The sequence below is a fragment of the Strongylocentrotus purpuratus genome, unplaced genomic scaffold (genome assembly GCF_000002235.5).
Source record: "Strongylocentrotus purpuratus isolate Spur 01 unplaced genomic scaffold, Spur_5.0 spur5_scaffold_12, whole genome shotgun sequence".
NCBI classification, from domain to species: domain Eukaryota; kingdom Metazoa; phylum Echinodermata; class Echinoidea; order Camarodonta; family Strongylocentrotidae; genus Strongylocentrotus; species Strongylocentrotus purpuratus.
This window is the reverse complement of record NW_022145597.1, coordinates 24,764,247-24,788,797: the sequence shown is the minus strand read 5'-3', so window position 1 is coordinate 24,788,797 and position 24,551 is coordinate 24,764,247. Positions and strand designations below refer to the sequence as shown.

Below are 24,551 nucleotides of genomic sequence, written 5' to 3'. Positions count from 1 at the left end.
TTAGAAATTGCGACTAAAGCTATGGTCACAAAGGTTCGTACGAAGAACGATGTGTTTGTACGAATCTCCCTGTTTTTCCGTGGACTGAAAATCGTTCGTACAGCGTGCATAGCAGTTCGTAATGGCATTTGTGACCGAGGCTTTACTAGCAGCATCTTTTGTCTGTTGAGTGTGAGGAAATAGTTAATTCTGTATAATATGAGTTAATATCTTCCTGTCTCTCAACTAACACTCTAGCATATTGTCTGGTTGGAGCAAGAGGGTGGTAACTCTGTTAAAAGATGTATGTTAGCGCCCTTTTGGCTCCTAATGTACGCTATAACCTGCCTGTGACTCTGAGTTAATGGAATATGACTGTAGTGATACAGCGATAATATAACGCCCTTTCAGCTCTCTGGAGACATTTTATCATATTTTGCCTATTGTGGTTCTGAGTTAATGGAATATGACTGTAGTGATACAGCAATAATATAACGCCCTTTCAGCTCTCTGGAGACATTTTATCATATAGCTTGCCTATTGTGGTTCCGAGTTAATAGAATACGACTGTAGTGATACAGCGATAATATAACGCCCTTTCAGCTCTCTGGAGACATTTTATCATATAGCTTGCCTATTGTGGTTCGGAGTTAAAGGAATATGACTGTAGTGATACAGAAATCAGTTACCGCCTTTCTGACTCTCAGCAGGCAATTGATCCTGAAACCTGCCTGTGATTCTGAAGTTATAGAATATGCCTATATAGTGACAGATATTTAATGACATTGTTGTTTTTCTTTGTGAATAATACATAGATATATTTGAGAATTGTCGTAAATTATCAAAGCACCGAGCTCGTAGCTGTGTATAAGATTGAATATGATATACTATTTGTGTGTACATGTAATGTAATTATGTAACATAGACGAATCCTTTAGATTATCTATAAATATATGCCACTTTTGCATGACGTGTAAATATCTATGTATAAAGTATTTTGTATGGTAGTACGCCTGGAGGTGCTTGTTAAGAATTTAATCATGTTGTATTTAAGTTGATCTTTTATTTGATTGATTCCATTTAATTTATTTTACAAGTGACTATATTATGTAATTCTTCCATTTGTATCCTATCTACAGACACACTCTAAGAAATTGGATTTTCAATGAATGATGAATAATAAACAATTTGTGTATCATGCATTTCATTACTTGATGTGCTGTACGTAAGATTATGTTAACTCCTTGAGTATGGGGAAGCTCACATTGTGTGCACCTTCTCTACTCCCTTAGGACCTGTCCCTTGCCATTATGTATGTACCTTATGTGGCAAACTAAGTTAAATATTTCAATATAAGGCCAAATTTAATTCTATTGAGTGTTTCTTACACATTTGCTACCTAAATGGTCTAGAAACACTCTCTCTACATTATACATGCAAATTTTGTCTTGAACATGTAAAAGAAATGTTTTGAATGAGTATTCTACCATGGCCATTACTGTTAGAAACTGTAAAGGTACTATGAATATTTTGAGTGGTGAATTTGATTGGTTCAAAAATGCAGAAATAGAAAAGAAGGATATTGGAAACTCTACAGGAAAAGACAAAAATGATTGTTGAGTATTTTGGAAGACAAATTTTCCCCTGTCTTACACTGCAATTGCTATTGGATACTGCATATTGAAAAAAGAAAATTTCATACTAACCATATTTTTTTCACATTATTTTTTGGAATGATATTACAATATTTTGCCCAGAATTGTTTGATTGGTTAACTTTATTTTCCATTTCCTTTCATAATTTGTGGATGGATATTTCGTATCGCTAATGTATCGCGAAGGAGTCCATTAAACCACTTTGCCATTGCACAGGCGTAGTTGTAGTAATCTAAACACAATTCAATGATCGAAGTGTTGCTGTGAGGATGAGGGACTTCAAGATTTTATTGTGGCTATGCTTTCTCGCATAATTGTACATGTTTTGTCTGTTTAGGGCCAGAAAGGCCTTTACTCTGTCTTGGAATAAACAAGTTAATGTCTTTCTGGCTCAAAACAGATGATTTGTAAGGTATGATGTAAGCCCGCCTTTAGGAAAAAAACAACTGCACAACAGTTACTTGTGCAACCTGCCATGAATGATCACATAAAATGGAGGGAAAGAGGGGATTAGAGAATGGATGTTTAACATGAAAGCATTACTGAGATGGCACTAGACGGGATTTTGCAGTATAGTAATTTACAACATCTTTCAGGAAGCCTAATACAGGATTATTTTGCAATCACATTGCATCACCTTTAGAAATCAACATCCCTTTCAGAAGGTAGTACATAAGGCTTTTGCAATTTCTTTAGGCGGATTTTTTCATTTAAACTCTTTACGACCGCGCTTTAATGATGCTACATGAACCAGCAAGACAAGACGGCGTCATGAAACATTTCAGTCTTCAGTTAAAAATTGTATCTACCCTACATGACGTAGAACATTATATTTCTCCGTCTCTCCATCTATGTTACATAAAGGAAACATACAGTCATCTTTATCCATGTGACTTGAAAGCGTACAGATTTTCATACATGTATCAGCAAGAGTGAAATCATGCAACATTTTCATGAAATATTTATTGAGTGGATCCAAGCGTCGTGGCGTGATGCAAAGAAAATTAGATTATCAGCATAGTCCTGTATTTCTTAAGGGAATTTACTTTCGTGATGCAGCTATGCTTCTCATTCATGTACCATTGTACCTGTACCCATGTGCCTCCCCTTAGCCTTTGCTTGCTTTAATACATTTGACTCGCAACGACCCCCTCCCATTCCTTGTTTTGAACTTCCCTAAACCTTGTCATGCTCACAGCCTTACTTCTATCCAAGATCGGAATCCCCAACCCTTCGCCATAAACCCCTTTCCCAATACACCCCTTCCTTTTACACCCCTTCCCTTTACACCCTTTCCTTTACACGCCCTTCCCTTACACCCCTCTCTTACACTCCCTTCCACTAACAAACCCCTTCCCCCAAAGAAGGGACATCGTTATCCCACATCATCAGCCGAACGTCCTCACTTGTAACCCATGACAAGATTTTGTGTCTGAAATTTTATTTCCGTTTTGAAGTATATAATCCTACATTGTAACTGGGATGATGTTTTTAATATGTTGCACTGGCCTTAACATCAAATAATAAACATTATGTAAAAGAAATTAAATTTGTCTGATGTTCCTTGTCTGTTATATGTTTGTGTAGCCGAAGGCGAGGAGGTAGATGGTTGGGCTGGGAGTGGTGCAAATGCAGATTCAGCAAAGACGCCATGTTTTAAATGGGTAACTAGGAAATTAACATATAATTGTATCCATATATTTATTTGATAGAAAAATAACGCGAACTTTATGTATGGCGGTGTGTCCAAGCTTTCAGAAGGGTCACAAGTGTGTATTATCTTTAAAAAAAATGATATGATTTTAACAATTCTAGTGAAGAAGGACACATGAAACTGAGCCGGTTCGGAGATCTTTGTAAGAAAAGAACGGTGCTACTGCCAAATTGTAATTATACCGAGAAAAACATGTGCTCATACAAAAATAAATTATGCAATCATTCACCTATGCACAACTTAACACTGCATTTTATGGTACATGCCGGCTACAGTCATGTAGGTGGAAGTTTTCTTTTCACACTTGGAAGCAAAAGTTATTCATGAAGCACCTCCATCATTTCGGGCGGGATTATCTGAAAACGCACGACGTTACAGCCCTTCATTTTAAACAATATGTAGATGTTGGGATCATGCGTCCATTAAAGTGCTAAGTAGACTGGGGAGGGGGGGGGGGGGGGACGCCGCAAAAGGAAAAAGGAGAAAGGGGGGGGGGGAAAGAAAAGTCATGACCCTGGTTAATTGTATTCCAAATAAAATTTTGAGAGTTTAAGAACTTTTGAGAAAACAAATCGCTTTGCTACATCGCAGGTATTGCTTCCGGATCTCGTAATTTCACGCGACGTTATTAAATTAATCATGGCTTATTAGTAGCATCTTTAATGGTTAGAACATAATATTCGCGTGGCTTTTATACTCATTGCGCCCCAATAAATTACAGTGTAAAGTTGGCATTTGGGAAAGTTAAGAATTTGAAAAAAGTCTTAGCTTTAAAGATAAAGTTGAGTTCTGGTCATGTGATTGTATTGTGAAAGAAACGATGTGAAATCTATCAGAAAAGGTTGATCATCAGTAGTATATAAGTATTCGTGTGTATTGCAAGGTTCTGAAATCATCAAAATGATAAGAAATTTGGCCAAATCCTGGCAAAGTTACAAGCACTGTACACAGAATGATGTATATGGGACTACACGAGCACATGGCGAAAAAAACCTCCCCCCCCCCCCCGATTTTTACGATGTTTTATGTCATATTTAGAATATAAAGGCATTTGAACAGCCATGCTTTTCAGGGAACATGTTTAATCTGATGTTCTTCCACCCTTGAATAATAACAATGATAACGCTCACAAATTATTTTTCACCTCTTCCCAGAACTCAACCTTCTCTTTAATTCTCTTTTTACCTTGCTCAATTCCCCCAGAGAGTTCGTTGATTCTGCGCCACACTATCGAAGAAAAATTGAAGAGAACACTGCATAAAAGCTGCTTATGTTCAAAATTCACAACTCCAGTGCAATGCAAAGTGCAGAATGAAACTGCAAATCTGTACATTGCGCCTTGCATTTCATGCAACGATATCGCCCCTGAAAGGCTATAGAAAAGGAATTATAGATCCCTTGTTTGGATAATTTACGCCGGGAAATAGGACATTATATCGAATAGGCTTCTCGCGTAAACATTAACAATTTCAACTTGCATTCATTCTCATACGTTCCGGTCTAAGCGCAAACTTTGAATTCTCTTGATTCCCTTTTGATCTCACCGGCGATTTAGATATAATAATAATAATACTAATATATCTTGTTACCCAGGGTAGCCTCATCAGTATTCATACTGTTCTCCCTGAGGGCCCTGCAATCATATTATTACCCCGGCTTTAACCGAGCTACCATGAAAAGGTGCTCAAGCATTCAAGGAATTGCTTCCTACCAAGGAGTTTTAAGAGATGGAGTCATATCTAGCTCATTCCCTTTGTACTATCTTCGATGCCGTTCGCGTATGGAAGCCTAAGTTGTATAAAAAAACACATACAACATTTGAAATGACTATCGTGTATTTGATAATTGATTGATCAGTTTAACGGAAAAGCTTTAAAAATAACATTTTGATAGAACTGACAAATGAGATTGATATCGTATTAGATACTGATATGTATGGTAAGTGTTATACGTTTTAGAATAAAGTTTTACCTCCTAGATCCTTTTAAAATACGATGATGTTTATAATTCGTAATCGCTCGTATTTATCATCAATTCTTACGTAGGCCTATGCCCATTCTTCTTTTTATGTTAATATATATTTAATATTTTGACATTACTATCTCGCGAAAATAAATTAAAACCTGTAATAGTAATTTGAAACTCTCAAGGATTTGTATTCTAACTGTTTTATTTACAACTACCTTTCCCTTTCTCATTTCCTTTTCCCAAGCTTCATCCTATGGCCTTTTCTTCATCTTCATCGTATAATCTTCTCCTTCGGTCTCTCCTTTTCTCTCTTTAAAAAAAAAATCAATATCTTTGTCAATGATTGTCTGTTACACGCGTCAGTCAGCTATTGTAATGTCACGATTATCAAAATAGATTTTGTCAATCTTAAGAGGTTTGACGTAGATTTCTCAATCTTAGGAGGTTTGACGTAGATTATCGGCAAATTTCCCACACACCACACACGCGCACACGCACATACTTTCTCAAACCCACACACAAAAATTCACATACCTGTCCACACATATACCTTTACGCACTCTTCCTCTAACACTTTTCCATATATATTTTTTTCATAGCAATTTGTTTTATTCCTCCAGATATAATACAAACAAGAACAACGTACGATCGAATAAAATAAACAAATGTTTTCAATATTAATTGCTTATACATAACATAATTAAACAAAAACTCAATTGCAGTATAACGTAGCAACAAAGTGAACTTTAAGTACATAAACATAATGTTATTCACTCTATTAAACAAAAAAACTTGAACAAATCTGCAGGTTATTTTATTGGTAGAAAGAACAAAGTCCTGCATCTCCCTGCCCACCCCCTCACACAAACACACCCACACACTACTCACTCAGTGGATGTCTGCTAACATTCTCAACTCAAGAACTATCCAAATCACACCTTAACAAGCTCATGGTGGAGAGGAAAACAAATCTTAATAAAAATTAAACTGCTCCCACCCATTTGAATGGCTATTTCCTTTTCCTCACCCTATAATTCAAAATGATTTTCTTCATCTTTTTAAAGACACACACACACACACACACACACACACACACACCGCACATCACTATATATATATATATATATGTATCTACGCACACATAATATGTAATCTATCTGTGCATGTTGAAATATATACCACTAATTAAGAAACTATTCTATCCATAGAAACAATAGAGCATGGACTTCATCAAGTCTCAAGAGGTAGACAATGATAGAAATCAATACATAAATTCCGAAGTAAGAACCTTCGTGTTTTCAGTCAAGAGTGCAAACTACTCAGTCTGTCTTGACACCTTCATTGCCAGATATTCTGTTAAAATGAATTCATCAGAGTGATAATGTGCAAAGGATCGAGAAGAATATAAGAAAAGAGGATAGGACAAGAAAGTTCGACAGTGGCGGAAGGGAGGGGATGAGGAAGAGGAAGGGGGAGTGGGAGGGGAGGAGAGAAGGAGTGATATGGCATATAGATGGGAAGAACAATGATACATTACAATTATTGTACAGCGCTCATGTTTGTTATGCACACCTACTTGTAACACTCCATCTGAGACCTAAAAAACTCTTAAAAGCCAAACAAATAATCGACTTCAATTTGATATGTTGGATGGTTGAATAAAAAGCGTTGACAACTACATGCAAACATTTATCTGATGTCAATCAAGCCTGATACTTCATTTTATTCCATAATGTTTAACCATCTTTGTATAAACCAGAGAGTGATTTGACTGTAATGATCACGTACGTTCACACATTAACGGCGAAGGTAAACATTGAAAAAGACGGAGTAAATGCACCACCTCGGTCATACCGCCAATCTGCCTCTACATAGACTCTAAACCGACCGATCCTCGGCCGTTTCGGGGTAATATGAGATGTGTTCGATGTCTTGTTGGTCTGGCGTCGGTCTAGTTGGTGTGACCTGGGCATCACGCTATTGCAATTCGTGCGTCTATCAAGAACTTGTTTTCACATATTGAGCACCATCAGACGAAAGATGTGCATCTCGTCACCATACTAACGATGAAGCCTGTTCTTTACGATAATGAAGATTAATTTGGAAAGAAATCATAACGGAAAATACGGACTTGACAAGGGTAATCAAGCCCATAATTATGTGCTGCTTCTTGAACGCCAAAGGAATCACCAAAAACAAGCTTGCGGTTCGTCAGAGATTTCCTAATGAGCTTGCATCGGGGTCCGAGCTGTATATTAATACCACTACATTGTACCTGCTCTCATTAGCATTCATTAAAATAATAATGAGTATGATATCCATTTTCTGACTGGGTGTCAACAGTCATCATCGCGATAACTAGAACAGATGTGGAAAATCAGACTAAGCCTCTACAGTCTACAAAGCTGTCGAAGTCCTAAATTGACTTGTTCAGAATTGCAGTTGTAAATGCCTTCAAAATGAACCTTATGTAAACCGCTTTTCATAAGCTGATACTTAAAGAAAAAAAAACATATACGTTGTATCATATGCTAAGAAAGGCCATCGTGCTTGATAGACATTGTTTCATCGCAAGTCGTATCCAAACCTCACGATAAGAGACTTTCCATACGATGAACAAAACTATTCGTGGTATATTATTCAGTGTATTCAATGGTAAAAACACAATCGCCTATCTGTTGCTGTCCTCTTCATCAGGCCCTAGATGAAATAAAAAGTGAGTTCCAGGGAACAGAAAACAAGAGGCTCTCAAAAATCGAACACTAAGATGGACAAAAGCTAAGCTGTGTGTTGTGTTCCGGAACAACAAAGTTTGTTAGACCAGACTAAAATGTTATTATGAGGGTTGTTGATCACAATTCCTTCAGCTTATCAACACCCAGTGCCAACCAAACATAAACTCTTGATCATGGTGATGTTAGTATGAGAAATTTGAATTTTCCTATTTGCTTTTTTGTTTTACGATTGATTAAACAAAGACACTTCTCATACCTAGCAGAACAAAGCAGAGAAGGGAAAATATACATGATGTTCGCCGAAGGCTTGTTCAAACAGTCACATTTATCTATTTGAAATCTACCGTAGATCGCAAGTTGTTTTCCCCTAAAAAATACAAAGCTCTTTCAATGTTACTAGCTAAGGCAAACTAAATCTTCAATGGAGCAGATTTGGACACTTTAATGCACTGTTAACTGCAAGGACGACACCAAACCTCATAACAAACAAAGAACCGAGGAGAACAAACGCTGCATGTTAATAAAGTGACAGGTGACCAGGAAACTTGATACATTTGATATTTACACAAGCTTTCTTTGGATATTTTTGGAGGCTGAATATTGCGATCATAATCCGATTTTGATATTGGACTTCATTCGATGTGTGAACATCATGGAGGAGGGAAATGCCACCAAAAGTTACGGTGTTAGCAATATCACGTCGAGTGATGCTGACGTAGAGAACATGGTAACAGCATGGTTCCAAATAATCAGTGGATGCCTGGGGTTTGTAGGGAACCTTATTTGCTTGGTCGTCTTGGGGAGGAGATCGAGGAAGGACCACACCAACTGGTTGATCATCAACCAGTGTGTCGCTGACCTCGTAACGTCCGTCCTCCTCGTCGTCGCTACCGTTGACCAGACGTGGTTTCGAACGACATCGTTCTCCTTAATGTCACCGCTCAAGTGCGAGTTGCTCTGTCGCCTCTGGTACTCGCAGGTTGTAGTCTTCACCGGATTTGCCATCTCAACCTTTAACCTGACATTGATATCTTTTGAAAGATACCTGGCAGTAATTCACCCTATCGTTTATTTAGCGTCCTTTAAACGCCATTCTACGTTTCTACTGACAGTTTTCGCTTGGTTTACTGCACCTCTTATGCAGGTCGTTCTCGCTTCAGCCTTATACAAGTACCATGGTGGACACTGTGTATACGTTGGACAGAGACCAGGTTTCGGGATAGGGGTCTTCGTTTGGGAGTTTTTACTTCCAGTTTCCGTCATGACATATGCCTACGTGAAGATAGCTCTGAAGCTTCATAGTCTCGGGCGCATCTCTGCCGTCTGGGCACACGATGGTCCCAGCGTTAGGGTCAATGCTGTCCAGGGTGGCGCCCTCTCCGTTGGAAAGAAAATACCTGAATGCAATGCTAGTACATCGCCTGAAGACTTGAACTTGAAGGAACTGCCACCGTTGCCCCAAGCCCCAGTCAATATTCGTCGTCATAAGACGACGATTACCCTCTTCATCGTCTACCTTACATACATGGTTTGCTGGACTCCTAATCAGGTCGCTTTCCTCGTCTTCAACTTGGGTGGGATTTCTGATTATTTCGGAAGTAAGTGGCATGCAATGACCACCATCTTAGCCTCCTTTAACATCTGTGCGAACCGATCATTTATGCCTTCCGGTACAGCCCCTTCAGGAAAGAATTTCGTCAGATACTCAACGAATTTACTTGCTCTCGTTCATGACTAATCAAATGAAAGTTGTGATGTTTGTGACGAAATCCGTCCAATGAGGTTCTATGGGAAATCGGCTTGAATGATGCATTCATATGATGCTAAGGTATTTCCAAAATTAGAGAAAAAGAGGAAATATTTCTGCATTGCTCATCATAGAACTTTACGTTAACTTAACCAACCAGCCGTCAAAACCAAGAGTAGCGTATGCGTCATAGTTGCTTGCTTCAAACTCTCGACTGGGGATGCACATAATTTTAATGTATTTCTTAAATAGTGGGGATGAGTGTGTCATATAACTTGAATTAGTTCATATACGTATTGCTTTTTCTGCAATATTATTAATTTGTGTAAGTGTGTACAATAAGTATTTGCCCAAATAGATGATAATGTCCATTATTATTTTATAGCATGATGTTCTTAGGAAAGATTTTTCGTCGTATAGTTATATAATTATTCATAGACTAGACTGAATGAAATGTGTCAGATCATGACTGTCTCCTGTCAAAGTGCAAAAGCTTTTACGAATACTTGTAAATCGGTTCAAACTGAAAACCAACCAAATGTGATCTTGAACAACAAAAATATCCCGGTATCAGCATTTGTATGGCTGAAATAATGATCCTTTCAGGACATGATGTTCCTTTTGCATCCTCAATATGTTTTAACTAAACAGGGTGGGAGATAAATTTTCGGTCATCCACTTTTAAGGATGCAAAAGCCTTACAAAAACGCATCATATCATTAAATATTGCACCCCTGAATGAAGTTGATGATAAAATAACACAAACTTTAAGGATATTCGAAAGTTGTAACTATCCTTAGAGTATTTCTAATAGGGCCTTTATTTGTCAATATACTCGTAATTTGCAAAATATGACATTGAGGCAAAACTTAACAAATTATGTTAAACAACAAGAAGAACAGTACGCACCGGCAGCCATGGTAAGTGAAAAGAAAGGTTGTTATCAACTTTTTATGAGACATTTGACGCATTTTTATTGCATTTGAAAGAATGTTTAAATTTCTCAATAGCTGCAGCTGAAACCAAGCGACAGAAGAATTGTTTTCATGTACAATGTCATAAAAAAATCCGGTTGGAATTTATTACATTCACAATTCAGAACCGCATTTGTCATCCATGCATAAGTGAAGTGAAAAAGTAGCTATCAGATCTTGTTTTATAAAACCTTTTGCCAATATCAAGTGTCACATTTCCATGACAAATTAGCTCACAGCCAACCAATTGCAACGATTACAGTAGCTTATAGCAATTATTGTAACTTGTATTTGATATCAGGTTTTATGAAAGAGAGCCTTATTTATGAGTTCATGCAAATAAAAGTTCAAACGGCTGTCCCCCCTGAACGATTTATAAGTTCGTCACTTAAAAATATTATTGGAATTGAACTAGATCCTTAGACGTTTCAGCCAATATTTCACTGTTCGAAGCCTAGATACAGAAGTAATGTAACGCAAATAGGCATAAAACATGTTTTGAACCTTCTACCAATTCGAAGCATAATTATGTCAAGTAGCATTTTTTCGTGAACATGCAGAAGACGTATGGATTGCGAATCGATTCTGTTTGGATATATGTATGAGGAGTTTTATTGGTTTGATTATGGAGACTTTTCATAAACAATGATTAACCTTTTTATGTTATTTATCATGCATCTGCGAATCAAACTTTCAAATGAACATTGCAAGTGAGAAACAGATAATAACCGCACTTTTCAACCGATAAATTTACTCTTGAAAATCAAAACCACAAAAATCACGAAAATCACAAAGTATGCCATTCCGTTTAACGTCAGTTTACTTTGCTTTTACACAAGGGAAAATAGTTTATCTGATCCTACTGATGAATGTTCTCCTTTTGATAAGTTGAGCCAGTGGCGGAGTTTTGAGGGCGGATGGTTGAGCCAATGGCGTAGTTGTGAGGGCGAATGGCACAGACGCCCGTGCCCCCTTTATTGATACCCCCAATATGCACACCACAAATACGCTACAAACGTGCCTAAGTCAATTGTGTAACTTTTCGTATTGTGCCCCCACCCTCCTTTAAACATTCCTGATCTGCCCCTTGTTTTCTTCCTCTCATCTCCCCCTCTCTCTTTCTCTCTCCCTCTCTATGTCTCTGTCTCTGTGTATCTCTCTGTCTCTGTGTCTCTGTCTCTGTCTCTCTCTCTCTCTCTCTCTCCTTCTATCTCTCTGTCTCTCTCTGTCTCTCACTGTCTCTCTCTGTCTCTCTCTGTCTCTCTCTGTCTTTCTCTGTCTCTCTCTGTCTCTTTCTCTCTCTATATAATATTTATATATATCATGAGAGCATTGCAGTTCCCTGCTTAATTATTCACAGCAGTCACTATCTATTTGTATATACGTGACCACCACCCCCCCCCCCCCCTCCCATCAATCCAAACTCCTTGCCTGCTAACAGTCATTAAAGACGCCATGCGTCACAAATACTTATCGCGTAATTATCTCGTTAGAATACGAGGGAAAGAAAAGCAAATATCAGAAATGTTTTTTATTTAACACATGCAAACTTAATTTCCCGTGTTTACCTCTCTGTAAAAATTTGTCAGGCAACACATACAATCTAAATGTAATTTGTGCCACAGATATCAGTCTTAATATATTATCATTATTTCATATATCGAACGAATTTCATGTCGCTAGGGAGAAATATGATCCTCACAGTCTCAAATCGCAATTTCAAATATAATTCTACCTGTCTCCCGAGCTGCAGATATTATCCTACTGCGGAAATTAAAGATTTGCCTACTACGTGGGAAGTTACAAAACATCGAGAACATGATTATTACGCCTTTGGATGTTACAATAAAATACTATGTGAAATGTATATTCTTTAATTTCCAGGGGTTGACTTTTATCAGCGCATAAATTTGCTCGGACTTCGAACACCGAGCACGTAAATTATTGATCGTACAGTGAAAGCAGAATATACTATTTGAACGGCAAAATAATGAGGGTTGACTATTATCAAGTATAGAGATTAGTTTAGACATTGTCAATACTGTATAAAATTATGAAAAATCGAGATCATAATATAGAGCACACATTTATATCTGTCACAACTATATCTTACCGATGTTTTTAGAAAAGACAAACGTCAAAATGTTCTTCGTTGGTGTTGTTCTTTAATATTGTTAGGCTGATCGTTATCAAAATGTATTTGAAAGCGATATCTTTCTTGGAGTTTACTTAAGGTGCGTTTTGCTTGACATGTTTGAGAGCTGGTCGTACTTAGCGTATGAACCCCCCCCCCCCCACACTCTCTCCCTCTCTCTCTCTCTCTCTCTCTCCTCACTTCTTTTACCCAGAGGTTTCTATCGTATGATCTCTACTCCCTCTTTCTCAGTCTCTCCCATTTTACCACTCTCTGTCTCTTCTCTCTTTTTTTTTCTTTCTCTCTCTTTTCCCTCTGTCTCCTTTCTTTCCCTCTCGCTTACTTTTTCCTCTCCCAATTTTCCTCTTACCGCACGTAGGAAACGATTCAAGGTTGTCGGATTGATACACATTTACATAAAATATATCAATTATACAGAATATACGATATCAAGCACTTCCGTAAGAATTTAATCACCCTATTGCAACGTAGTTTCAGGCGTGATGACGCAAAGCATCTCTAGGTGTGCCGCGAGAGACATCTATTATATATATTACAAAATTAGTTTGAATTAAATTAATTACATGAAAATAAAAGAAACCGCATGTACGTGTATTTTCATGAAGAAAAAACAGGTAACAGATAGAAAGTTTTGTATTTTTCCTTGCTCGATAGTAACAGGCACCGAAGGGCTTGGATACCTTTATATCGGGGCAATGAAGTGCTGAAATTTTCCATTTGACAGCGAGATGCCCAAATATGGTAGTGGTCGTTATTTTACCTGACTGCTACGAAAGCATAAATGCTTGTTAATAAGCAACCAGTCATATTTGGGAATCAAGTACCCTTATAATATCATTTTATATCTAAATTACATTACACTCGTTCGCTTCACTCGCTCGCAGCATTTAGAAACAAAGAATTCCGGGCAACGAGATGCCCTAATATTCTCACGTTCATGTGTCGAGGTGACCGAATATATGAATTTTGTTTTCATGTATTCGGCAGAAATGTATGATTAATTTTACAATTTTATATTGTATATTATCTAAGAAGAAAAAACACTTTTACTAAATCAAAAATAATGTTTTTGCTTGCTTGCTCCGCTTGCTTGATAACTTTAGAAACAGATGTGCCCGTATGTTTGTATATTGCAATTGACGAGTGCCGTAGAGTTTCAAAATGAATCTATTGTGATGAATTTAAGGTTGGTGTGACGGCAAACGTTTTAAAAGGGTGCCGTGACTTAAAAAGGGGTTGAAAAGTGCTGCCATAATGTACATCCCATAGAAATGCGCCCTTCCAATGTTTGCGCATGGACACCGCTTTTGAAATTACCTTATTTATTTTTCGGAAGTGTGTGCGATTTTGTTGTAGCCGATATAGAATACTCACAGAAAGATGTGATACTGATAAAAGTGCAAAAAGAAACAGTTTAATGTGAAAATTCGAATACCCTGCAATTCCTGCAAATTAAAGAATAGAAAAAATGTTCGTTGCAGAAGATATATTCGGTGTGATTATCGTGCATAATATGATGTAAAAATGCCCATGCCCACGCGTTTTATAATGTGAACCCCGCTTCTGGAATCATTTCCGATAATAGGAAGATAGCATGCGCCACCCTAGTCATGCATTATTTGTTATCAAGCATTTGACATCACTAGGCCTGGGAAGGAAAAGCGAACTGAATTACTGTCAGGCGCGGATCCAGGGGGGGGGCCGAGCGGGCCTTGGCCCCCCCCCCGCAAAAAAAAAAAAAAAAAAAAAAAAAAAAAAGAGAAAGAAAGGAAAAGAAGGGAAAGGGAAAGAGGAGAGAAAGGGAAAGAAAAAAGAGGAAGAAAAAAGAAAAGGTTAAAGAAGGAGATCGGGGGGGCCGAAAGAGCCTTGCCTCCCAGGCTGTTGACCCCCGCCCCCCCCCCCCCCCAATCAAAAAAATAAGAGAGAAGGAAGGAAAGGGAAAGAAAAAAGGAAAAGAGGAGATACTGGCGTACGGATGGGGGGGGGGGCTTGGGGGAAATCAAATTCAAACGTGGTTTATTTCTAATTCCACAACGGTGGATTACAAATAATGCTGAAATTACTGAATTTCCGAGATTTTTCCTCACTTTTTAGTAAATTATACGTTTGTATGTGTTTGTTGGAAAATGACAAATTCCTAAATTTACAGCCAGGCAAGAAATATGATTCTTGAGATTCCTACATGTCAGGGCCCGAGGTACGGCAGGGATCGGGAGCCTCGAGCTCCCCCCCCCCCCCCCCCCCACACTTTTTTTTGAAAAAGTATAAAATAGAATGAGAGCAAGAAAGAGAGAATAGTTAACTGCCCGTGTTAAAAAATAATGAGGCATCAAAATATGCTCATCTGAACTGGATTAAAAGCCTAAAACCCCTAAGCTTCCGGGGGCTCTGCCCCCATGGACTCCACCTATAGGGCCCTACGGGGGCCCATAGATGCTCATCTGACGGTACTTTAATGCCTAAAACCCCTGATTTTGGGGGCTCTGCCCCCCTGTACCCCACGCCAATAGTGTCCTGCCAGTGTCACAAAATAATAAGGTATACAAAAAAAAAATGCTCATCGGACCTTAGTTAAACGCCTAAAACCCCTGAGCTTCCGGGGCCGGCTCCGCCGTCTCGACCCCACCAGGGGCCCTAAGGCCGCCCCTGAATGCTTATCTGACCGTAAGTTATTGCCTTAAACCCCTGAGCTTGCGGGGTCGGACAAGGTATCAAAATGTGTTTATCGGACCGCAGGCACGTAGCCAGGGGGGGGGGGGAGGCGTAGGAAGAAAAAGGAGCAGACAAAAGATATCTTTGAAATTCAGAATCAAGAACGGTACAGCAAATCGTCTTCTTTCTCTTTTAATCTTATGAAACGTCAAAGCTTCCGCGCTTTGCGCGCGGGAGGGGAACCTGAATTCAAACGAGGATTCAGAGGTATACAAAAAAAAATGCTCATCGGACCTTAGTTAAACGCCTAAAACCCCTGAGCTTCCGGGGCCGGCTCCGCCGTCTCGACCCCACTAGGGGCCCTAAGGCGGGCCCCTGAATGCTTACCTGACCGTAAGTTATTGCCTTAAACCCCTGAGCTTGCGGGGTCGGACAAGGTATCAAAATGTGTTTATCGGACCGCAGGCACGTAGCCAGGGGGGGGGGGGGCGTAGGATGAAAAAGGAGCAGACAAAGGATATCTTTGAAATTCAGAATCAAGAACGGTACAGCAAATCGTCTTCTTTCTCTCTTAATTTTATGAAACGTCAAAGCTTCCGCGCTTTGCGCGCGGGAGGGGGAACCTGAATTCAAAAGAGGATTCAGAGGCGAGAACTATAATACGAATTTTTAATGATTTAATGAAACATAAAAGCTTCCGCGCTACGCGCGGGATAGAGGGGGAACTAATTTCCGACGTGGATTATTTTCGAGAACGGTACAACGAATCGTCTTCTTTCTCTCATGATTTAATAAAAATTAAAAGCTTCCGCGAGAGGGGGAGAGGACCTGAATTCAGACGAGGATTAAGAGTCGAGAACGGTACAACGAATCGTCTTCTTTCTTTAATATTTTAATGAAACGTCAAAGCTTTCGCGCTTCGCGCAGGAGGGGGAGGGGGGGATGAATTTAGACAAGGATTAAGAGTCGAGAACTGTACAACGAATCGTCTTGTTTCTCGAATGATTTAATGAAACGTAAAAGCTTCCGCGCTTCGCGCGGGATGGGGAAAATCTAAATTCAGACGAGGATTATTTTCGAAAACGGTACAACAAATTGTCTTCTTTCTCTAATGATTGAAAGAACTTAAAAGCTTCCGCGCTTCGCGCGGAGGGGGGGGGGGGAACCTGAATTCAGACGAGGATTAAGAGTCGAAAAGTCTACAACGAACCGTCTTCTTTCTCTAATAGTTACATAAATCGTGAAATTTTCACGCGGGAGGTGAAAAACTTAATTCAGACGAGAATTTTTTTCGAGAACGGTACAACGAATCGTCTTCTTTCTGTAATAATTTAATGAAGCGTCAAAGCTTCCGCGTTTCGCGGAGGAGGGAGGGGGAAACTCGCCCCTCCCTGCACTAACCCCCCCCCGCATTACGTCACTGTTGGTCACCATTTACGTACCAATATTTGGCTCGCAAAATTTCAAATTTGGCCCCCCCCCCTAAGAAATCCTGGATCCGCGCCTGATTACTGTAGCCGTCGGGTCTCTCTTCCCTGTAAAACTGATTCGAATTTTGGGTTAGTTTGGTTTGGATTGACTTCTGTTTTTAAATGAAATACACTCATAATGTACTTTGATTTTATTTTCATTTGATTTAAATTAGATCAAAAAATCAAGATTTCGCCTGTCTTCCCGTGTATGCATTTTATATAAGGAAAAGAAAGCAATCGAGTGGGATCTCATTTTTGCCTTAATAAGCCCATTTGTAAACAGCGGTATTGTGAATACATGAAATCATTTACAGAAATTGATGATAGAGTATTACGCGACCAAATATCCATGAATAGTTTAGAGAAAGACAAAAAAAAAAAAAATATGTGACAAATCAAAAATCCTGATTCAAGAAGTAACGAGTGGAAAATAAAACCACACTAACAAGCAAACAACCTGATGAAAAGTATGTTTCATGATTACTGCACTGGCCGCTGTTCCGTGTGTAGTTATTAAGATTGCCGTTAGCAATGGCGTAGCTACCAGTGGTTTTGGAGCAACTGAGGAACCATTTACCAGAATTTTGCACCCCCTTCCTCATCGATTGCCAGAATGAAGGAGAAAGAGAGAGATAGAGAGAGAGAGAGAGAGAGAGAAGAAGAAGAAGAGAGAGAGAGAGAAAGAGAGAGAGATGGAGAGAGAAAGATAGACAGCGAGGAGAGACAGAGAGGAGAGATAGGAGAGAGAGAGAGAGAGAGAGAAAGAGAAGAAGAGAGAAAGAGAGGAAGAGAAAGATAGAGAGAGAGAGAGGAGAGACAGAGAGGAAAGAGAGAGAGAGAGAGAGAGGGAGGGAGAGAGAGAAAGACGGGAGGGGGGAGCAGGCGCGGATCCAGGATTTCTTAGGGGAGGGGGCCCAACTTCTTTTTTTTTTTGCTCCGGAAAATTTGAAAATCGCGCCGGCCGAAAAGTCGCTCAGTGGGGGGGGGGGGGGGGGGGGGGGGGGGGGGGTACAGAGCAATTTTTTTTTTTTTTTTTGCTCCCGAAAATTTGAAAAACGCGCCGGCCAAAAATTCGCTAAGTGGGGGGGGGGGGGGGGGGGGGGGGAGGGGTAGTGAGCACATTTTTTTTTTTTTGATCCTCAAAAAAATTTCAATTTGCACCCCCCCCCCCCTTGAGCGCCAGGGGGGGGGGCCCAACCCCCAAAAAGGTAAAAATCACGTGATTTTACATGATTTTTTTCTCAAGGGGGGGGGGGGCCCGGGCCCCCCGGGCCCCCCCCCCCTGGATCCGCCACTGGGGGGGAGGCAGGAAAGGCAACGTGGAAATCAGATGATAAGACCACTCCCACATCATAATTATACTCGGTGTATTTCTCATTTCTCCCATCTTGAAATTTCCAGTCGACCCCCCCCCCCACAACATAACACGGACGCTGATAGATTTATCATTAATTTATGATAACCAGAATGTAGTGCCAATCATTTTCTCGTAGATTTCTGGGGCAAAATATAGGACAGTGACAGATGTAATTTTTTGTCAAGGTCAGATTGTCGGCTTTTTGATTATTAGCAAGATAGTTTCAATTTCATTTCAATTTCTTTTTTATTGACCAAAGGAATTTTGCTGTTCTCAATTTGTACAAACAATTTTACATAAGATAATATCATCGCAAATATATATCATGGTAGAGATAGATATTATAATATGATAAATATAATATAGGACTACGTTATCTTCCCCATGTTTAATCCACTGTGATTTTGATGGAAATAGCCAAAGTGTTTAGAGATTCGTTTATGTGCGAGCGGCAGGGGGAGGTGTGTGTGTGTGTGTGGGGGGGGGGGGGGGGCAGCCCCCTACGGTTCTTGAAATACCGTACTCGGAAAATGTTATAGTATACGTCTTATACGATGATTATGATGATGACAAATAATGATAACGTTGATGATGATTAGGAAAAGGATACTAACAGTGATTTTAGTGACGATGATAACAACAAACACAATGACAAAGATGACGATGATGAAAATAATGGTGATACTGATTGTAATAGTTGGAAAATAATTAAATGGCAAAAATGAGGTAGTTTGATTTCAAACTGTGATAATTGAATTGAATATTTGAAGGAAATGGAAAATGACCATCACTCTTAGATGAGACAACTTGATGCGATAAATGCAAAACAGTTTCCCAAACTTATTATGCTCGAACAAACAGGATTTAGTCATCGACGTTCCAGTAACAATGCCGAAGGCTTCGGGGGGAAAAGGGAAGCAATACTTAACAATGATTGGACAATAACTATGCTCACGTCATCAGGTGATTTAGCTGGGAGGTAGGAAGGGACAAAATGGGAGAGAGAGAGAGCGGAAGGTGAGAACGAGAAGTTTGTGTGTGCTATCTCATCGAATTTCAGGTTTCTCACATATCGCAATTATTCAAGCTTATGAACGGATCAATATTTGTTGTTGTCTCGCGTCCCTGTGATTTGTATTTCATTGATGTTTGCTAAGTCTCACTGTGCCCGTTTTGGCCGTAGGTGACAACAAAATGATCAGTTTTTGTTAAACAAAAATGCACATTTAAGGAGAGTGTAAGCGTAGTAGGTTCTATATCGTGAAAAATTATGGCGAATTCATCTGAGGTAAACGATTCGGAACCGTCAGGGGCGTCTGTAGGGCTCATGGTAGCGACATCATTTCAAATTATATTCGGCATCATGGGACTGGTAGGGAACTCTATTTGCTTTGCTGTTTTACGACGCCAATCTCGTAAGAATCACACGAACTGGTTAATCGTAAACCAGTGCTTTGCCGACATCCTCACATCTCTTGCTTTAATATTGGTCGTCATCCAATTGCACTGGTTTTCTCTACCACCAAATCTCGGATATCTCGGCTCTCAACTCTACTGTCGTCTTCTGGATTCACGGATTCTCATCTTCAGTGGCTTTGCGACGTCGTCTTTCAACCTGACTATCATATCGGTTGAGCGTTACGTCGCGGTTGTACACCCAATGCTCTATGTGACGCGCGTCAAACGCAAAACAATGTACGTGCTCGCGATAACTGCGTGGTTGACTGCACCAACGTTACAGATTGTTTTAGCCAGTACGCAGTTCGACTACCGCGATGGACGTTGCGTCATCATCGACAGAGGGCCGGCGGTCGGTGTTGCGTTGTTTATTTGGGAATATTTCATCCCGGTTGTCATCATGGGGTTTTCTTTCTTCCGCATTGCCGCACGGTTGTACTCTCTTAACCGCATCTCCACCGAGGCGATGCAGGACACCAACTCTTCAACCGCAGCGAACAGGATACAACCGTCCAACGTGCCCACTGTGTCCGAAGCAACATCGACCGCAAATGTATCAACGAACGGCTCTGGAAGTGGTCAAGCAGCAGTGAATTCCACGACGCAGGCCTGCAGAAATGTTCGACGACGCAACATCACCATAACGCTTTTCATAATCTACATGACTTACCTGGTTTGCTGGACACCGAACCAGTTTATCTTTTTGGCCTTCAATTTTGGAGTTCTCCCAAACTACATAGGCAGTACGGGGCATATCATTACAACAGTCCTGGCTACACTGAACATTTGCATAAACCCAATCGTATATGCATTCAGGTATAAGGCATTTAAGAAAGGACTTAGAAATGTTGTGCTTAGATGTCTACACTTACAGGAATAGAGGAGAGGAAGACAGTTTGACTTGTAGAGGTGTTGAGGTCCAGTGGACAAGTGTCCGAACAGTGAACATGAAGGTACTGTCCTTTGGCAAGACATTAATCTTCCATTATTACAATCCGTCGAGATGAAGGAAATGAGTAACTGGAATAAATTAATTAAGATGCTTGAGCGCTGTAATGGCAGCCGTTTTAAAGCAGTTCGGTGTACAAAATGTCAGAGGTAAAAATGCCAGAGGTAAAACTGTCAGACGTAAAAATGTAAGAGGCAAAAATGTCAGATACAAAAATATCAGAGGTGAAAAGACCAGATGTGAAAATATCAGAGCTAAAATTATCAGAGCTGAAAATTTCGGAGGTAAATTTGTCAGGTGTTTTTACCATATCTGTCAAATGTGTTACCTTGCACGTGGTTAAAGCCGGGATAATTATAGCGGAGCGCCAGGAATGAAACCGTGATAGACATGAGCGCTATATAAGATTTCACTTAAATGATTACTTTCATTATGGTAATAATTTGTTTAATCTATATTAATAACATTATTATTATAATTTTTTATTATTATTAATATTTATTATTATTATTATAATTATTATTATTATCATTATTATTGTTATCATTATCATTATTGAGAAGATGAGAACGAAAAATGAATCACGAAGCTTCAGTATGTCTGTATATAGAGCTCTTTTTGGTTTTGTAATATTGATCATCCTTTACATAATTATGTACATTTGTATTGAACTGTTTCTATTTTCGCACTCGTGAAATTCAACTGAGCTAAATTCAATGTATTTATTAGTCCAATGTACTTTCAACACGGATTTTTGTTTTACACACATGTAAAATAAAGATGCAGTCGTGGTTTACTAAGTAAAGAAATAGGATATATATAATATATCATGAAATGTGGATACATTTCAGTGATAACAAACTAACAATTATTGATAATAGTGATTATGTATTGATTAGGTATATTTTCCCACTAAGTCAATATCTTCACCATTCATCTGCATTGATTCAATTAAAGATGCCCTTGCCTTTTACAAAAATTCGTCTTGGGGGCAATCAACTATAGAAAGTTATCAGTACAGCATGTTGAAAAATGTGTCAACTCATTTCGATAATTCTCTTTTCCTCGGTTTATTAAACCAATCAATACTGTGTCGTCTGCATATTTTAAGACAGTAACATCATCATTTGCTGATTTACAATCATTGTATAAAATATGAAAAGGAGTGCCGACAAAACACTATCTTGAGGAGAACCCATTTACAGAATATTTTTTAGGAGTAATCATTTTTTACTATCACTTGTTTAAATGGAAAGAAAGTTCCTAATCTATAAATGTATTAAAATAGCATGAAAAGAGTTAAAATGGACATAAATATTCAATTTGTTGTTGTTTTCTTCGCATCTCTGCGCGGTCGCTCGTACGTGTACTACACTTCCAATTTTACACAAGACACTTGGCTCCAATTGGGTGAAGGATAGCTTTGTGCAATACAATGACTTTGAGAAATTACCCATCTCTGGTCTTGATCAGCCCTATGAAGTTTATTTGAAGTTTGAAGTTTTATTTATTCCACATTTTACAGAGAAAAACAGTTAATATTCTTTTTTTAATTCTTTATACAGGTGTATATTATTATAAGAGTTGATATCACACAAGAAGAAATAAAAAATTTAAAGATTTCAAATCAAATATAATGTACGGAAAATAAGTACAAAATTTCGAAATATGTAGATATAACGGGCAAGGTAGAACAATTAAAATGTAGGGAGCCTAAATAAAAAGGAAATGGTTGGTATGTGAATAGGCTCCCGTACTGAGTAACACAATATAGTACGTCTGAATTTAAAAGATATTATAGGAGGCGAAAAACGGAGTAGTATAGTATGAGATTTTAGAGACGTACAAGGAGAGTGACTATGAGAACCCTCATAACATTAAAGAGTTAAAAACGTTTAAAGCTTAATCTTGAACAGCAAACAGTTAATAATCCTAATGAAGTCATACATACAGTGCATTCGACAAAGGGATGGTATTTGTGTGGAATATAAGGAGTTAATTATTGTAGTGATATTGGACCAATCCTCTTGCCTTTTTTTTTTAGGCTGAGCAGCTATAGGAACCTATCAAATTTTATCGAGATTAAGGGAGCTACGAAGTGCGCCGTTGGTTTATAGACGTAACAGGATTTACAATAAGTCATTTTGATCCTGAAAGCTAAATTTGTTCATAATAATAATAATGTTAAATGATAAAAGAAATAAGAAGAATATCCCTTGTGTAGGAGTGTGGGCATGAATGTGGCGTGTATTTGTATGTTTGTGTGTGGGCATGAGTGTGTTGAGTGTGGTTAAAAAATATACAGTTTTTGTATGTGGATTCAAGAACAATTTATGATTATTTAATAAAAGTACTACAGCAAACGTATGATTTTGCAGGAACGGGAGGTGCAAAATGATTATGATTTTATATAAAAATGAATTAAATGAGATATTTATTAGACCAAGAATAACTATACTCGTTAGAAAACAACGAGAATTTTCAATTTAGATTATTGCATGGAGACATAATGATAATGAGCATCTTCATATATTTGCTTTTGTTGGTGATAATTTATGTTCATTTTGTAAACAGGTAATATAAACAATTTGCTTTTAATCTTGTGGGAGCGTTAAAAGGATATGGCAGGTTTTAGTACAGTACAACTTGTTGATTTAGATGAAATTAAAGATTTAGAATGGCGAGATATATTTGTTGGGTGGGCAGGTAGTTCATATAAAATAAAAGTCTTTGATACTATAATTTTCATGGTGAGGTATGTTATATTTATGTCAAAATCGGTGGGGGGGGGGGCAATAACCAATTTTAGAAAAAAATGAGGAAATCATTTTGAATTATAGGGATGAGGAAAAGGAATAGCCATTAGAATGGGAAAAGCTGGGATTACATTTTCTAAAGTGGGAGCAGCGTAGTGTTAATTAAGATTTGTTTTCCTCTTCACCGAGAGCTTGTTAAAGTGTAACTCTATTTTGCAGCCGGGTTAACTTATTTACTATATTTCTTGTGTTGATAATGTTAGCAGACATCCACTGAGTGTGTGTCTCTGTGTGTGTGTATGTGGGTGTGTTTTTGTGTGTGAGGGGGTGGGCAGGGAGGAGCAGGACTTTGTTCCTTGTACCAGTAAAATAACCACCAGATTTGTTAAAGTTTTCTTTCTTCATTAGGGTGAATAACATGTTCAATTGACTTATTCATTATGTTTATGTACTTTAAGTTTACTTTGTTGTTCAGTTATATATATACTGCAAATGAGTTTTTGTTTTATTAAGTTTGTTTTTAAGCAATTAATATTGAAAACGTTTATTTATTTTATTCAATTGTATGTTGTTCTTGTTTGTATTACATTTGGAGGAATAAAACAATATTATACAACAAAAATATATTTAAAAACTATGTGTGTGGGGGGATGTGCGTGGGAAATTTGTTTGTATGTGTGTGTGTGTGTGTGTGTGTGGTTGTGAGTGTGCGGCGTGTGTGTGTGTGTATTTGTGAGAAATTTAATGTTATTCATTGATTTTAAATCTAAAATATCGTAATTACACTTTAATCCTATAAGTCCTATTTGGTGAATTCACTTTGATATGAGAGACAAATTAATTTCCTGATCAGACTGACATTTCGGCCACTTCAATCGAGATCATTACAGCTCTTCAACAAATCAATAGTTAGCCGATAAACCCTCTATTTAAAATCTTCCCTTTTTAAATAATGAAAATCTAAAATATTGCAGGGAAAA

At 38.5% G+C, this 24,551-nt stretch overlaps 2 protein-coding genes across 2 annotated transcripts; both read left to right on the top strand.

Annotated features, from left to right (window-relative positions):
- Positions 1-8,703: 8,703 nt before the first annotated feature.
- Positions 8,704-9,789, top strand: LOC579844 (allatostatin-A receptor-like). The gene has a single exon (XM_779938.2). The coding sequence runs from the start codon at positions 8,704-8,706 to the stop codon at positions 9,787-9,789; it is 1,086 nt and encodes a 361-aa protein (XP_785031.2).
- Positions 9,790-19,554: 9,765 nt separating this feature from the next.
- LOC100891504 (octopamine receptor beta-2R-like) lies at positions 19,555-21,251 on the top strand. The gene has a single exon (XM_011682781.2). The coding sequence runs from the start codon at positions 19,679-19,681 to the stop codon at positions 20,744-20,746; it is 1,068 nt and encodes a 355-aa protein (XP_011681083.1). The 5' UTR covers positions 19,555-19,678; the 3' UTR covers positions 20,747-21,251.
- Positions 21,252-24,551: the final 3,300 nt, after the last annotated feature.